The sequence below is a fragment of the Leucopleurus acutus genome (genome assembly GCF_964270905.1).
Source record: "Leucopleurus acutus genome assembly, chromosome: 10".
Taxonomy (NCBI): Eukaryota; Metazoa; Chordata; class Mammalia; order Artiodactyla; family Delphinidae; genus Leucopleurus; species Leucopleurus acutus.
In genome coordinates, this window is record NC_139153.1 from 17,021,412 (window position 1) to 17,039,240 (window position 17,829).

The 17,829-nt window shown below is 38.5% G+C and overlaps 1 protein-coding gene across 1 annotated transcript in view; it reads left to right on the plus strand.

The window, feature by feature from the left end:
- Positions 1–17,829, plus strand: part of CNTN3 (contactin 3) — a gene marked incomplete at its 3' end in the record, with an annotated part of 239,450 nt that overhangs the window by 132,785 nt on the left and 88,836 nt on the right. Inside the window, exons 5-10 of the mRNA XM_082847771.1 lie at positions 5,607–5,810; positions 7,276–7,378; positions 7,906–8,090; positions 11,985–12,121; positions 13,259–13,388; positions 15,903–16,053. Of these exons, the coding sequence (XP_082703897.1) occupies positions 5,607–5,810; positions 7,276–7,378; positions 7,906–8,090; positions 11,985–12,121; positions 13,259–13,388; positions 15,903–16,053 (910 nt within the window). The remainder of the gene's footprint in view (positions 1–5,606; positions 5,811–7,275; positions 7,379–7,905; positions 8,091–11,984; positions 12,122–13,258; positions 13,389–15,902; positions 16,054–17,829) is intronic.

Sequence of the window (17,829 nt, forward strand, 5' to 3'; positions counted from 1 at the left end):
TTGCGGTACGCAGGCCTCTCACTGTCGTAGCCTCTCCCGTTGCGGAGCACAGGCTCCGGACGCGCAGGCTCAGCGGCCATGGCTCACGGGCCCAGCCGCTCCGCGGCACGATGGGATCTTCCCGGACCCGGGCACGAACCCGTGTCCCCTGCATCGGCAGGCAGACTCTCAACCACCGCGCCACCAGGGGAGCCCTCTTTCCATACGTCTTTAAGGGTCTGAATCTTTGTACAGAACGATCAGTCACTAATCGATTTGCTTTGAGGTTATCGTAGTTTGATACCACTTTTGGAATTACCCCTCCCTAATTGTATTGATTTTATAAACGGATTATGTAAAATCTAATTCTTCCTTAGGCATTAGGAGTGTAGGCTTTCTCCACTTTTTTGTCCTTGGTTGTTTGCTTTTCTTTGAAAATTGTGTCTACAGCACTTAGTACCTGATACATAGTGAACACTTCATTGTTAGCTGTCATCGTCATTTGTATTAGTTTCCTGTTGCCACTGCAGCAAATTACCACGAATTTCAAGGCTCAAAATGCCACAGGTTTATTATCTTACAGTCCTGCAGGTCAGAAACCTGTGGAGGAGGAAAAATAATTTTCCTTCTACCCTTCCAAGCTCTCTCTCTCTCCATATATATATATATATATATATATATATATATATATATATATATATATATATATTTATTTATTTATTTATTTATATTTGTATATTTATATTTATGTATGTAGTGTGTGTGTGTGTGTGTGTGTGTGTGTGTGTGTGTGTATTTCATATATACATAGGCGTTACCCAGGATAACTGAAATGGCGCAAGCCACCACCTTAAATATAAAAGAAAAGAAAATGTTGGGGTGTGGGAGGAAGAGGCCTGTTATGGGAGGTGGTCAGGAAAGCTACAGTAAACAAGGGTAAGGTGGTTATGCAGATTTAAGTTCTTGTCTTCTCCATGGAGAAGAGTTTAGTCATCCTTTTCTTCCTGGTACAGGGAGACAGGCATCCTTACAAACAGAGATTGCCCTTATAAATGTAAACGTCTGTTTAAAAAGTGTAATTTCTACTCAAGCTTTCAGAGCTTTTTCTGTCGGCTCCTTCTTAAAAATAATCAACTTAAAATGATCTTTTTGCCAAAGACACATACTTTGTGGTGGTATATCCTGCTCCCCTTCAAGTCCAACACAAGTCTCAGTGGACTAAAATCAAGGGCTCTGCTCCCTTACTCTTGCAGCTTCTAGAGGCGGCCCGCATCCCTTGGCAATCTTGGCCCCCAGCCAGCAATCCCATCACCCTGTTCTCTGTTTTCTTAGTCAAAGTTCTGACCCTCCCGTCTCTCTTTTTTCCTCATACGGACCTTTGTGATTACGTGTTTGCCCTCCCAGATCTATTTCAAGATTCTCAACTTGATCACGTCTGCAGACTGCCTCTGCCATGTATATTATTTCCCTATTGCTGCTGTAATGCATTACCATGAATTTAGTAGCTTAAAACACACAAATTTATTCTTTCATAGTTCTGAAGGTCCAAAGTCCAAAACCAGTTTCACCTGACAGAAAATCAAGAGGTTGGCGGGTCTGCCGTCCTTCTGGAGGCTCAAGGGGAAAATCTGTTTTCTTGCCTTTTCCAGCTTCTATAAGCCAACTACGTTCCTGGACTTACGGCCCCTTCCTTCATTTTCAAACCAAGAGTTTAGCATCTTGAAATATCTTCCTCTGACTACAACTTCTGCTTCTGACATTACATGTCCTTTCAATGACTTCCCTCTTATAAGGGCCCTTATGGTGACATTGGGCCCACCCAAATAATCCAGAATAATCTTCCCATCTCAACATCCTTAGTTTAATCAGATCTTCAGAGTCCCTCCTGCCCCACCAGGTAACATGTTCAGACTTTAGGGATTAGGAGGTAGACTTCTTCTGGGGGCCACTGTTCTGCCTATGTTTATTAGGCCCAGGCTCTCTCTTAAAGTTGTATTTATGTCTCTACCCACGTATTGGGCATTTACTTCTAGGTTACCTGCCTGAGTCTCAAAATCTGTTTTCAGTACAACCTTTTCCATCCCCAGAGTGGTTTTTCTTCCTAATTTTCCTGTTTCTTCTGCTTATTGCAGCTCAAAACCTTAGAGGTAGTTTTTTGTGTTGTTAGTTAAAGATCTTTTTTTTTTTCTCTTACTTTTCTGAGGATGTGTTTGGAAGAAATAGTGGAGGAAGACCATTGTATTATTCTAGTTACATCATATTCCAATAGATAGGCCATTGTAAGCCAGTGGTTTAAGGCTTCTGCTCAGTAACTTAGCCCAGAAAGATGAACTTTCTGTCAATGGTGAAATTTTTCCTTCTTTGCTTGTTGGGTGGGGGGATTGGGTGGTGGTCTCAGGATAGGCTTACACTGACTCTGGGATGCTGACTTATCTGGGCTTGTCTGGAGGGCAGGTACTAAGAATCAACCAGGGATTGGTTTGTATATTTGAAGAGCTTGGGGGATGAGGTGAGGGGACTATCTGGATGCAGGTTGGGGAGAGGGACAGTTATCCGAAAGGTACTCAGTGAAAACAGACATTTCCTCCAAGGGGAGGGGCAATTTTTAATACCCAGGTGAGTGTGTTACTCAATTTCAGCAACACCATGTCAGTTCAGGTCCCCTAAGAAGGAGACTACAAGATGGCATCAGAGAATCAGACATTAAAAAAAAGAAAGACCTGAGGAGAAGTGCCTGTGAAGGATAAGGGGGGAGCGAGCAGAAATGGGTAGAGGGAGACTCAGACCGAGATTCAGGTCTGATAGCTTTGAACAGAGAGGGGAGGAAAACTTGCACAGGAAGAATGCCAGGGCACAGCACAGTTCTGAAAATATTGTGGCCCTTCTGTTGGGGAGTCCTCAAGCCGTAGTTGCCCTTATGAGGAATCCTGCAGGAATGCCAGCAGTAACACCCCCATGGAGCCCCATTAGCGGGTAGCAACCTGGGGAAGTGCAGCCACAGCACGCTTGCACTAGTGGCTGGAGGCCATCAGTTAACTGTGTGCCATGCAGTAGATTCTTCTCAAGCGAGACCTACTTGGGACCCTTCCGTGTCTACCACAGTCCACTCTGTGATTCTTACATATGCGCTACTTCACGCTCATTTTGGGAGCAGCCTTAAAATGATTTTAATTTTGATATCCTTCCCTTACTTCTCTTAACAGTCATTACTAGGTCATATAGGCAAAGCTGCCACAATATTTCTTTAACAATATAATAATAGTACAATATTTAAGTAGTATCCATTTTAATTTGGGATTAAAAGAAATACTACAAATGCAGTCTTGTTTTATTTGGTATCGAACATTTTCAGTCAAAAATACATAGGTAGTATTTATTCCAAGTTGTTGCATGTAGCTGTTGTTCATACATTCTTCTTGCTGTATAATATTTTCTTTCATGAATTTATTAGATTTTAGGATTTCTGAATCAGTTTCTTTCCATCAGCCATTCTCACTTTAGTATAAACTAGTTTAATAAGATTGACTTTTTCTAATACCCAGCTAAGGTCTATTATGTCAGGGAGCAGTAGATGTTTTACTCCCCCTGGATTAAAGGGAGAGGTACAGTCATATTCACATCATAAATAGAACACTTTGGAAAGCAGAATAAGATTGCTTTGCTTCCTTTAAAGCAAGGGGAGGTTATGGGGCCGTGGGGAATGTTGGGATGGGACTGGATACTTAGAGCCAAGGGAAGAGCCTAAAGGTTTATTTGCTTTTACAGCTGTCAGTTTTAACCATTCCAGAACACATTAAGCCTACCTTACCAGCATTCTTCAACTCTGTTGTTTGTTCAGCACTAGTGCAAGAGAAAGCACCATCAGGGTAGACAGGAAGCCAGTTGTGGAGTGGATGTTTGAGATACATTTCTTTTCATACAATCCAACACACAACTTTAGATTTCATGATCTATCACATGACTGAGTGGAATTTCATGAAACTCTCTACTGATATGATAGCATGACATAAAGATCAGTTCGAGGTTACAAACCATTGTTTCTGAACATCTGCACAGTATGCCGTTGACCTGCTAACCTTTGGAAATCATCAGAATTTGCTTTGAAAATGGAAGAGAGGCACAGTCATGTTTCATTTCCATCAGGTACTTAACTGCCCTTTACCTTGTTCCCCTTGCACATGCTCTTCCCTCCACCTGGAGCACTTTTATCCCTTCATATGCACCTGTTCTTTAAGACCTGTTCTTCAGTCCTGAGAATGTCACCGCTCCTTCCTTTGAACCCCACAGGAACTCTCACCCAGTCCTGACACATTATCTCACTGTATTTTTGTACTGACGTACTGTCCCCCTCTACCAAGCAGAAAGACCCTTCACCATTGGAATTATGCTTTAAATACATTTTTGAACTTGTTATTCATTAAAATTGATTTTGATTACATATATTTTCTAAAGATTCTCTTGGAAAAGCATTACAGTATGAACCAGTGCCATAAGGTTAGTGGAATTGTAAAAGAAAATAGGGCCACAGAAAGAAGGAATCAAATAAACCAACCACAATAACTATACTTAAATAACAACTAGCTTCTAAAAAATATAGGCATCTAGAACAAAGCGTAGTATTATTTAGTCCTCATTATCTCAGAGGAGGAAAACAACAGTTCCTTTGGGGAAAGTTAGTTTTCCTTGATCCCAAAGTTCAGGAAAACTCTAATAGTGGACCTGACGTAGGAGAGATAGTAGCATAATTTTAACGTAATTAACTCAATAAATATTTATTGAGGACTGTTAAATGTTCTTGGATGTTTCAGTTTGCTAATTTTAGGAGGAGAAAGCAGGCAGGATAAAGTCTGACATTATTTGTTTACCAAGTGGTGGGAGGACAGATAAGTAAATAGATCATTGCATAAAAAGTGGTAAGTACTTTAAGTAGTATAAGCATAGAGTTGCTCTGTACAGAAGCACTTACTCAGAGGATGAGGGTTGAGGAAGACTTCTCTGAGAAGGTGATTCATGATGTTGGAACCAAGCTTTGAAAAACATTTGGAAGTTATGACAGAATGGGGTTTGGTGTTGAAAAGGAAAGAAGCCTTGGACAGAGAAAAAGGACACTGCAGCCTCCGAGAGCAGCATATATAAAAACCCAGATGCAAGAAAGAGTATTGGGCTTCTCAGTTGCTAAAGCCATAAGCAGGGGCCTAACCATGCAGGGTCTCATTTTCATGTTAAGCAATTTTGCATTATTCCAGAGACTACCGAGGTATTGCTGCAAGTGTTATGTCAGGAGTTGACGTGATGAGATTGGTAATTTTAAAAAATCATGGGACAGGTAGTATGGAGATACAAATTAAAAGGGAGCAAGACTGAAGCCAAAGATACTTGTTAGGAGGTATCTGGAGTGGCGATAATGATGACAGTGATAATATCGCTCCCAGAAGAATGCTAATCAGCAGTGACCTCCATAATAGTGCAGAATGAACACAGCATCATGTCTCATAACCGTTTCTCTTCATGCCTGCAATAAAAGCACTCAGCATTGCTTTGCAGTAAAGGTGATTTCAGATATTTTTAATATACTGTGGAAAATTTTCCTTCATGATAGAATTTCTTTTCTCTAAAAATTTTATTAGAACTATCATATGCTTGGATCTTCAATGAATATCCATCATTTGTCGAAGAAGATAGCCGGAGATTTGTCTCTCAAGAGACAGGCCACCTCTACATAGCCAAGGTGGAACCACTGGATGTGGGAAATTACACGTGTGTGGTGACTAGTATGGTGACAAACGCCAGAGTGCTGGGTTCTCCAACTCCTTTGGTGCTACGTTCTGATGGTAGGAAATGTTTCAAGGGGCAATTCAGAGTGGAAATGCTGTTGCGAATACAAGAATAAACAAATTGAGAGAAGTGAAAAGTATATCCTGAAGAATTATCGTTTTGGTTTTTTTCAGAAGAAAAAATATTTATGAGTACAATGGCTAAAATGATTCCATCAACCATAGGTCCCTGTACATAATTCTTACTCAGGACTGGCTTCCTGATTTGCAGGGACCAGTGCAGAATGAAAATGAGGAGTCACTTGTTCAAAAATTATGAAGAATTTCAAGATGGTGGCAATAGGTCATTAAGCCAAACACAAGGCCCTCTGAGCCTGGGGCTCACCTTGCGTTCCCGTGACGTCAGTGGTCCTTATTTTTGCCAGTTTGAGGTTATTAAAGCTTTGGATATTTTGTTATAGGCTAAAAAGCATCTCTAAAGAAAATTAAAGGAAAAGGTGTGTACATTAGATCCCCAGAACTTATTCATCTTATTATTGAAAGTTTGTACACTTTGACCAACATCTCCCCCATTCCCCTACCCTCACCAGCATAGTGATTATATAGTAACGTTGTGTTGTGTACTTGAAATTGGCTTAGAGAGTAGATCTTAAGTGTTCTCACTACAGAAAAAAAAGTTAATTTTAAAAATTGAAAATAGTAATTGTGAGGTGTTAAATGTGTTAACTTGACTGATGTAATCATTTCACAATGTGTACATATATGAAATCATCACATTGTATGCCCTAAAAAAATCACATTGTACAACCTAAATACGTGCAGTGTTTATTTGTCAGTCATACCTCAATAAAACTGGAGGGGAAAAAAGGAAAACAGGTGTTTCTTCAGCCCCTCAATGACTGTTTCAAGGGAGCCCATGAACTGCAGAGTAAGCAGATTTGGAAGCTTGGGTAACTGTCCCACTTATGCAAAACCGTATCTGATACAGCACAATGCCATGGCCACAAAATACTTTCCAGTCAGTTATAATTGAATTTGGCCTTTCCCTTTTATTAAGTTACCATTTCTTGTCTCCTGGTAGTCAATTAGTTTAAGATTGGTGTCTGTGCTACCAGGGTACCATTAAGTAAATTTCCTCCCATAATTTTTGCTCTTTAGGATATTTTAAGAACTCATAATACATTGTATATTTCGGTTTGACTAGAACTGTCCAAATTGAATACAGAATAAAAAAGCCTCTCGTTTTATATAATGTAAAAGGCCTAGTGGTTTTCTCAGAACTGCTCTTTAAGCTGTAACTTAGGAATCACGGAATCCAAAGTTCCCACATATTTATTAATGTCGCAAGTTTGGCCCAAGGTAGCACTGCTTCTAAAAGTACCTACCAGACGGCTAGTGAGTAATTCAAATCATAAGGAAGAGTTAGTTCAAAACAGAGCAAAAAAAAAAAAAAGTTTTAAGAAAAATGGGACAATTCCAAAGGAAACGTTGAAACCACTAACTTTGTATTGTGGATTCACAGGAGTGATGGGTGAATATGAACCGAAAATAGAAGTTCAGTTTCCAGAAACTCTTCCAGCAGCTAAGGGTTCAACTGTGAAATTGGAATGTTTTGCCCTTGGAAAGTAAGTTTTGTAACATTTATACCGATACGCTAAAATATTAGGTTGCTGTAAGAGATCAAGATAGCTTTTAACAGCCTCTTCTTTTCCTTCTTTTCTAAAATTTTCTTTCATTTAGAAGCAAAGAAAAAATTAAAATACAGGGGAAATGTACATGTATAATTTAGTTTGAAACTTTAAAGGAGATTTACGGAGAATGACTGTGTCTGCCTAATTTCATAAACTAAATTGGTGTTATGTTTCTTTTGCTTGTTCATTTGTTGTATTATAATACAGTGAGTATACATTAGACTTTTTTCTCTAAATCATGAATTAACTAGAGAAAATGCACAGTTTATTTTATTAAAATATCAACTTAAAGAGATAAATCTTTGCATTTGAAGGTTTATATCACTGACAACTGGCTGTGTTCTGCATTTGAAAATCTGTGCCTTTTTTGTTCTAGCCTAAGAAAGTTTTACTTTGTCAAGCCTAAAAGGCTTCCAGACATCTGTTTAAAACAGCAAATAACTTGAAAAATTTCTTCTTAGTCCTGTACCTCAGATTAATTGGAGAAGAAGTGACGGACTGCCTTTTTCCACTAAAATTAAATTGAGGAAGTCCAATGGTGTGCTTGAAATCCCCAACTTCCAACAGGAAGATGCAGGTTCCTATGAATGCATTGCTGAGAATTCCCGAGGAAGAAATGTCGCCAGGGGGCGTCTCACTTACTATGGTGAGCCTTCACTTTGGGCATATTGGATTTTTAACTTTCGATCTCTCTAAAAGTTATTATTATTGGGACTGGGTGGGGGTGAGTAGGAGGTTTTAGCAGAATCCCAGTGTCCAGCGTTTTCTGTTCTACATTTTGTTAAATGAGGATATTTATCATAGAAGGAATTTTAAAAAATTAATTTTTGCAATGAAGTTGGAGGCATGATATACTTGTACTGCATTTTAAACTGATTGATATGATAATGAAATATTTCACTTTTTTTCCTAAGAGTAACCATTTACTCACTTAACCGTAACAAGGAGAGATCTTTCTATCTGCCCTTACCTCTAGAAAATGGGATTTTGTATCTTTCTTTATGGTCTTCACTAAGCAGAAAGAAACTGTCTACTGGGAAAACTTGCAATTACTGCGTTAGACAAACCACATAAACCCAGGCTTACTTGACTTCCTCAGTGTTATTCTATCCTTTCCAATAGCGTAGGTGTACCACGTTTGCTGCCTTTTAATTTGTAAGCACATTTATTTGATGTACTGCTCAATTTGGGTAAAGAAAGGTTAGTAACGTTACCTTTATTTAAAGTCTATTTGTAGGAAAATTAGGTTATCCTTTTTCCCCAAACTTGCTTTCAAATCCCTTTTATTAAAAAATATACCAGGTATTTTGATGAAAGCAGGTTTTAGAAAGCAGAAATAAATGATTTTACAAAATGTACTATTAAATATGGGAACATGTAAGCTCAGTGAATATATTTTTGCAGTTTAATCATTAGAAACATTGTAAAACTAATAGGAATTGAACACTTGTGAAAAGCAAATGGCAATATATTCTGTTTATTTCAAAAACTGGAATTTGAAATAATTTTCAGTGCAAACGTGTACAGTATATAAAATGTTTCAGAGAGGAAAAACTTTGCAAAGACAAATACTAAAATTATAGAGCTTATTATGAACCCCTTCAAAAGAATGTGAAGTTTGTACGTACATTATGTGTGATTAGATTGACACTTATTTTATGGTAAGGTTATAGGATCCGTCAGGAACAAAATGGAGGCATGGTTTAACAGTATGAGTCATTCCGTGTTCTAACTCTCCCATCTTGTAACAGGATTAGGTTAGAATACGTAGCACCAAGTTGGAATTTCCCAGGTGTCAAGTTCTACATGTTGGTGGGATGATACGGAGATAAGTTGGGGACACTTAACCCATGTGGCTGTATAGCTCTAAGTCGACCGCAAACAAGTCCTAGTTTATTTTCTCCTTTCTAAGCAGCCACTACCTGACCCAGGGTAAGAAGTGACCATGACAGGAAAACACAGGATATTCCAACTGTCTTAATGTTTCAATAGGAATGTTTTTATCTGTATGGAACAGTGACCCTGCACAAATAATAAAACACTTGTATGACAAGACATCCAAAGCTAAGTTGACATTTATGTGCCTTATATTCAGGTCCTGGCACATTTTCTCTGTGGTGTGTTTTCTGCCCTTATCTACTTTTTCCCTTTCTCTGCATGTTGGTTGCCCTTACAGTCACAGAATGGCTACTAGCTGTGGCTAGCACATTAGTTTTTGTTCATCCTTCCTTTCTCTAAAACATCTTGCAATTCACTTCTCAAATCTCATTGGCTGCGTGTTCATTCCTAAACCAATCACCAGCTAGAAGAATTGGCATAAACAACGTAAGAGCCTCTTTTTGGAACATGGAATATGGTCAGGTTTCCCTGGATTTTGTGGGCAATGCGAGGTGATGGAAGAGAGGATAATTCAACGAAAAGTTGGGTCATCTTAGAAATAAAGAAGAGAGGAAATGGATGCACAATAGACAACCAGCATCATCCACTATTCTTAGTAAATGAGGTAGACTGTTGCTTTAGTCCATTATGTAGGTAATGTGATACGTACCTAAGAAACAGAAATAATGAGATAGAAGGACTTCCCTGGCAGTCCAGTGGTTAAGACTTTGCACTTCCACTGTGGGGGATCCCTGGTCGGGGAACTAAGATCCCACAGGCCGCGTGGGCCAGCCACAAAAAAAAAAAAAAAAAAAAGATAAAAGAAAAGAAATCAATGAGATAGAAAGTTTCATGAAAGCTACTTTATAGTTCTGGCTTAAGACTAGTATATTCAGGGCGTCCCTGGTGGTGCAGTGGTTAAGAATCTGCCTGCCAATGCAGGGGACACGGGTTCAAGCCCTAGTCTGGGAAGATCCCACATGCTGTGGAGCAACTGAGCCGGTGCGCCACAACTACTGAGCCTGCGCTCTAGAGCCCTTGAGCCACAACTATTGAGCCCACCTGCTGCAACTACTGAAGCCCACTTGCCTAGAGCCTGTGCTCCGCAACAAGCCACCTCAATGAAAAGCCTACCCACTGCAACGAAGAGTAGCCCCCGCTTACTGCAACTAGAGAAAGCCACGCATGACAACAAAGACCCAACATGGCCAAAAATAAATAAATAAAATAAATTTATTTTTTAAAAAAGACTAGTATATTCAATAAATGCTGCGCAGTTCTCTGCTTATCTGCTCTAATATTTCATGTAAAAAATGGTCCAGTAGAATATTTGAATCTCATATGATGCAATAAGGGGAAACATCACAATAAATGTACCAGTTGTAATCTCAGGATTGGCTTCGTCCGGCAAATTATCTTCCCATTTGGAGAATAGTAATATGAGGAGCCAGTGGAAATTTTTGCTAGAAACTTGAGTCTCAGTCAAGGGATCACGTGTGAGTTTGTTTGTAGTCTCCATCCACCGAGGCTGATAATTCCTGAAAGAAGAAAATGTGTTTTAATATAGAGTAGAGAGGAGTGATTTGGGACTGAACTACACTTCAGACTGGGCAAGTCGTTTATATTTTTTAAAAAACAAAATAAGGTAAAACTCAGATGGGTACATTTTCTCTAAAAGTGAAATAGCTATATTTTCATTTCAATTTCAGTTATAAAAAAAAGCAATTTTATGAGATAGAAAGGGAAAGACAAACCTTCCCATGGTTGAAATTAAATAGAAATAGATAAACTGTTTCTCCATATGGAGGATGCAAATGTAAATCCCAAAGTACACATCCCATGCATAATGCAATGTGAAACCAGGAAGACATCTCACCTCCTAGTCTCGGGCCTAAAACACAAGCTGAGACTTGGCTGAATATACTGTGAGTATTGAATGACTTTCACTATGAGTGGTACATTGCTTTCATCTGTAAAAGGGTTTCCCAAGTGTCTTCTAAAACGTAAGTAAAAATGACAGCTGAACCTGATGCAGCTGATTTGCATACATCATTTAAGGTGGCACGAGTTACTTCTTTTTCATAAAACATCATTTGATTCAAATTGAAGCAATTTATCCATCTTTCCCTGCCTACACTTTCATTTGCACAGAGGTTCGTAAGATGTTCACTAGTTTGTATTTAATTAAGAGTTATTTCTAAGTTGGAGGAAATATTTTTTTCCTCCTCTGTAGAAGTTTCTCTTCTACGGATGCTGATTTTTAGTGCAAATTTAGACTAGTATCTGCTGTCATTCACATATTAAGTTGTTAACAATTGTGATCTCATAATTCAAAAATGCACTTGGACAAGAAAATCTATTTTGTGTACCTGCATTTTTTTTCTACTAATTAGACATCTGAAGAATGTAATACAGTGCCCAGAATTTCAAAAACAGAGAAAGCATAATGAGTTTGACTTAGGGAAAGGCAGATTGTAACATCCATCCTCAAATATAGAAATGTTTCATATACCCACTTAGTAAATACTTAGGGAATTAAATATCATTTTAGCCACTATGCTTACGTTAATCTATTATTGCCCATAGTCATATCCATTTATGTGGATAAAGTATTTGTTTTTTATTGTGGAGTGGTTTGAATTTCTTTCCTTTTTCATTGCAGCAAAGCCTCATTGGGTTCAACTCATAAAAGATGTGGAAATAGCTGTGGAGGACAGTCTTTACTGGGAATGTCGAGCGAGTGGTAAGCCCAAACCCTCCTACCGATGGTTGAAAAATGGAGAAGCCCTTGTGCTCGAGGTAAGGTAACATGCCTGCTTAATCCACCCTGTCCCCACTTTGTGTAAATAAATGCCTTCCCTAGTGACCAGTGCCAGAGTCAACTGGTGAGTTTGCATACATTCATCTGAACAGTTCATACCACGTTCATCTAAGAAGTGGTACAGAGGTAAAAAGGATAAAGTCAAGTACTCAGTGTGCCAAGGAGGAAATATTTTCAATATTAAATTTCATTGGGAAAAGGTGATTTTATGAATTTAGTACATAAAATGATATACAGTCAACCCATGAACAGTGCAGGCGTTAATCCTCGTATAATTTATAGCCTGTCCTCTGTGTCCTCAATTCTTCTGCATCCACAGATGTAGCTAACCAGGGACCGTGTAGTCCTGTAGTATTTACTGTTGAAAAAGTATCTGCAAATGAGTGGACCCCCGTAGTTCCAACCTTGTTGTTCAAGGGTCCACTGCACTATTTTTTTTCACTTTGAAATTAGAGAAGGCTTTACGTTAATAAAATGTAGAATGTAATTTCCTTTTTCGTATTTGATAACTTGCATGGCATCTGGAGAATAAATGTATTGATTACTTCATTACCTTGTTACATGAGTACTTATTTTCTCAATCACTTCTCTTCTCAAGCCAGGTAATTTTTGCTCTTTTTAAAAACTGTGTACTAAGTCAGTTATGTTCCTTCAAATTTCTACACATAACCATTCATAATACCTGTGAACCTTTAATAAATGTGTTTCCCAGAACCCTTTTTAATACATAATGTATAATATCTTCAATTTGCATGATTTTAAAAACTGGTGAGAACCTTTCCAGTTGATGGGGTGGGAAGCATGGTAGATTTCTTAAAGTCTGCAACTTTATCCACAGGGAAAAATGAAATAGTTGCAATATTTTACATTGTGCTTTGTTATTTATTTTACTGCTATACTTTTTGATTGAAGGACGTTTATTAGTAACTCCAATGTCTAGCTGTTATGTTAAGTCATTCTCACTGTTTCAAATAAGGGAAACGTTTAAACTTCAGGTCAGTTTGCCTAATCCCATGAGAAAAATTAAGTAGGTTTGTGTATGATTGATATAAGATTCAGTGGTTATCTTTTTTCTTCTAAAATGGTATATACAAGACATTTTTATTATCATCTAGGGGAGAACACAGATAGAAAATGGTGCCCTTACAATATCCAACCTAAATGTGACCGATTCTGGCATGTTCCAGTGCATAGCAGAGAACAAACATGGTCTCGTCTATTCCAGTGCTGAGCTCAAGGTTGTGGGTAAGACTAATTTTCTTGTCTTTTTTTTTTTTTTCTTAAATCCTCCATACTTGCCAGAAGCAGAAATATTTACTTTTCATATTAGATTCCTACATCTAATAACATTTTCAGTATCACGGCAGAATCATGCAGGGTTTCTAATCAAGGCACACATTTTAATGATTTCTAAGGGAAAGCAGCAATTATGACCAGAATTAAGGCCCAAAGATTGAAGAAGAGAAGCAACAGGGAGAGAGTGTTGACCTAAGACATCCTTATTATCCAACTCCAGCAGTACCAACTAAGTAGTACCTTTTAAGAGAATAAGTGACTCTGCTGTTCTCTGTTGCTGGTCCATAAAAGTAAATATCAAAATTCAAATCAGTAGTTTTTTGATTCAAAAGGAGTTGTCTTTGTCTTTAATAACTCTGCTGAAAACATCAAGCATTCGGCAGACCAAAGCTTTAATTGACCAAGGCTCAAGTACTTGAAATTATGAATTATTTTTTTCTTGTACTTTAGGTGTAGGAGAAGAAAGGAGATGTTATATCATGTTTAGGGCAGTTGTCCAGAAAAACAGTTTAAGATGCAAATGACTTAAAGTCCAACCAAAATTGTCAGAGCATAACAGTATGTATAAATAAGAAAGAAAGAGGGGGTGGGGGGAAGGGAGGGAGGGAGGGAGAGAAAGAGGAGGAGAAGGGGAGGAAGTTTATTGCTCAGTGTTATTAAAATGGAGAATTTGGATTTCAGCTGGACTTGACCCAGGGCTCAAACATCATCACCACTCTCTGGCCCCATATGATGTTACCCAGCACGTTGTTTTCATTACCACAGTCAATCTAGTGGCAGAAGGATGGCTTTCTTAATCGTTCAGATGGAAGTCACAGTCCTACATGTCTGTGTACCTGATTTGAGTCATGTACCCATGGTTGGTCCATGTACCTGATTTGAGTCATGTACCCATGGTTGGTCCAACCCCAATGGCCAGAAGGTTGAAAGGCCCTGATCTAACTCAGTATTTCCCAACTGGGGATGATTTTGTCCCTAGGGGATAGTGGCAAATTCTGGAGACCTTTTTGGCTGTCACAGTGTAAGGGGAAGGTGGGGAAGAAGGGAGCTAGCGTGTGTTACTGGCATCTGGTGGGCAGCTGCCAGAGAAGCTGCTAACTATCCTATGATGCCCAAGGTAGCCTCTCACAACAAAGTCCTGTCTAGCCCGAAATGTGAAGTGTCTCATTGAAAAACACTGGTTTGAGGTAAACAGGTCTTTCTTGGTGCCTGGAAGTTAAGAAACAAATTATATGCACCAGGAAGACTGAAGCTTGGGAGGGGCAGATCATCAACTCAAAATCTGGCTAGTGTTATCCATGACAGAGAAGTAGGGTGTCATGACGGAGAGAAAGTGGGATTTGCCCATATCTTAAGTCGAAGCATGGCTGTGCTCTTATGTTAAATTAACCTTATGAGCCATAGTTTATTCATCTTTCAAATGGATGGGTCCCTACCCAGTGTTGCATGGGGTTTTCATATGGGAAAATATATGATCTATGCTTAAAAAAAAGATTTCATTGAAATATAAAAGTATTTTTCATTTGTGTTAGTGAAAGTTACTCTCTCAGGATCCTAATTCTTAAGGGCAGCAACCTTTGGATAACATGTCTTCTTTATCTGCAATCATATATATATATATATAGTATAATTCCTTCTATGATTTCCACTTATAAAAAATAAGTTATATTAACTGGAATATGACATAAGACAGGGGATTAGATATTTGGGGAAGTGCAATGGGTTAACTTTTTTCTGCATTTGCGGTAAAAGGAAGGATGATTTTCTGAGTTAACATACTTAATTCAAATGATACATTTTTATGTCTCTTGAATGTTCAGGTATTGTTTCAGGATCAGCATTCCATCCATTATTAGCCAGCATAATGTTTTCTACATATTATAGTATTTAATGGAATATTGTAACTTAATATAATAATGCATGTTATAATATATTTCTCCAACTTGGAAGTTAAAGCTAACCACATGAAAATTTTGTAATAGATCTTGTTACTGTTTATACAAGAGAATAAGAATTCAGTACTCAGCCTTCATTCTAAAAACATTACTGAGCATCTAATGAGTGCCAGGCCCTGTGCCACATCTGTGTCCTTGAAGTCACAAGAGAGACCAACCCTACTGTTGTCCTCATGGAACTAACTTTCAAGAACATTCTATTAAATGCTTTTAGTTTTAATAAACTCATGATTGAGCTATTTTAAAACTTCATAGTAAACTTTAAAAATTCTCATATAAAGTAATTGTCTCAGGAATTGGAACTTGCCAGAAAACACAATGGTAGGACTTACTTTTTAAGCATTGAAAGCATCCTGTAGGTGCTACCCAATCAAATAAATCAAGTACCGATATCTTATGTGTCAAGAAACTTTAAAAAATCATAAAGTCAACCTTTGAGATTGACGGGAATTTAAAGAAATGAAATCAGACATCGAATTGTCATTCTTTCTTCTTTCGTCCTTTTTAGCTTCTGCTCCAGACTTTTCAAAGACTCCGATGAAAAAGTTGATTCAGGTGCAGGTGGGCAGTGAGGTCAGCTTGGACTGTAAACCCAGAGCTTCCCCCAGGGCGCTCTCTTCCTGGAAGAAAGGAGATGTGCCTGTACAGGAGACTGAAAGGTATTCTGTTGTCCAGAAAGGTGGTGATTTATGTGCTTCTCGCTTTCCATCATGATGCCAAAGTAGGTGTTCAGTATGAAGTGAAATGCAGTAGCATTTCAATAAAATGTGAGGTGTTCCAAGAACCGCAATAGCAGTATTTTTGTTTGTAATACTCTCAAGATGATACTCACCAGGTTTGGAAATCTAGAAACAGAGATTTATCTCACCTCTTCCAACATAGAATATTTTAGAAAGGAGTTTCCTCCCCATTTGCCTGGTAAGACTCAAACTGGGATGACAAAGGAATAGCCAGCCCTGGACCCAGGCCCTCTCTCAGCTCCTGGTGGCCCAGCGTCACAGGGCAAAGAGAATATATGACGGCAGCATATGCCAGATGAATACCAATCTTGCCGTTGCCCTATATTGAAATAATTTAGCTTTACAGGTATTTGTTTAAGCAGAAGCTTTCTTGATTTCCTGTTTACTGTAATAATATTTAAAATGGAGAGGCAGAGTGGGGCCTACTTAAAAGCACAGCTTCCGGACCCAGACTGCTGGGTTTCAAATCTGTTTTCTTCTACCAGCTACACGAAGTGACTTACACTTTGTGTGTTTCATTTGTTAATGGTTATGATGATATTAGCGCATACTTCACATTATGAGGGTTGCTATGTGGATAAAAGACATAAATATCCGTATAGCACTTAGGTCAGTATCTGGCATAGTAGTAAACATAAGTATTGGCTATCATTATTATTGATTGAGTACTTACTACCTGTTGGACCATTATGCTGAAAGCTTCTGGTAAGCAGAATCATGGCCCCAAACACGTCCATGTCCTTATCGTGAAGACATATGATTTACATTATTACATTACATGGCAAAAGATAATGAAAGTTAAAGATGGAATTAAGGTTGCTAACCGTTTGCCCTTAAAATGGGGAGATTATATTGGATTATCTGGGTTGCCTTAAGTATTCACCTGGGCACTTGAAAGGGGAAGAAGACAGAGGAAGTGTTTGAAAGAAATGTATGGTAATGAGAGAAGAGCAGGAGAGATTTCCAGCATGAGGGGGACCCTGATTGGGATTGCTGGCTTTGAAGATGGTAGAAGGGGGCCAATGAACAAAGGAATTTCAGACTCCTCTATAAAATGGGAAAATCCTCAGCTGACAGCAAGGAGATAGAGATCTCAGTCCCATAACCTCAATGAACTGAATTCTTCCAGCAACCTGAAGGAGCAGAAAATGATTCTAGGACCTTCCAAAGTAACACAACCGTGACAGCACCTTGATTTTAGCCATTTGAGACCCATACTGGACTTCGGACCTCCCAGACTGTAAGATAATACATTTGTGTTGTTCTAGGCCACTAAACAAGTTTACAGTAACTTGTAATTGGAGAAAAAGGAAACTAATACAGAACTCGACACGTATTATCTCCTTTCAATATCTCTGCAACTCTTTGCTGTTAGATCTTATTATCATCTCCATTTTTACTAATGAGAAAACTAAAGCTTAGAGAAATTATGTAATTTGCCTAAAGTCACATAGCCAGGATGAGTCCCATAGCTAGGGCATAACCATCAAGCTTTTTCAACGCCACATTGTGTATAGGGAGCCCCGAATCTGAGAGGTGGTCTCATCCTTTGAAGTCATGGGGTCCAAATTATTCTCTTTGGAGATGGGGAAAAACAAACAAACAATTTCTTAGACTAAGAAATGTAGATTTACTTTTCCAAAATTGCAAAGTCTTATTGTAGATAGACAACCAGGTTGCGCTGCTTTTAGATTA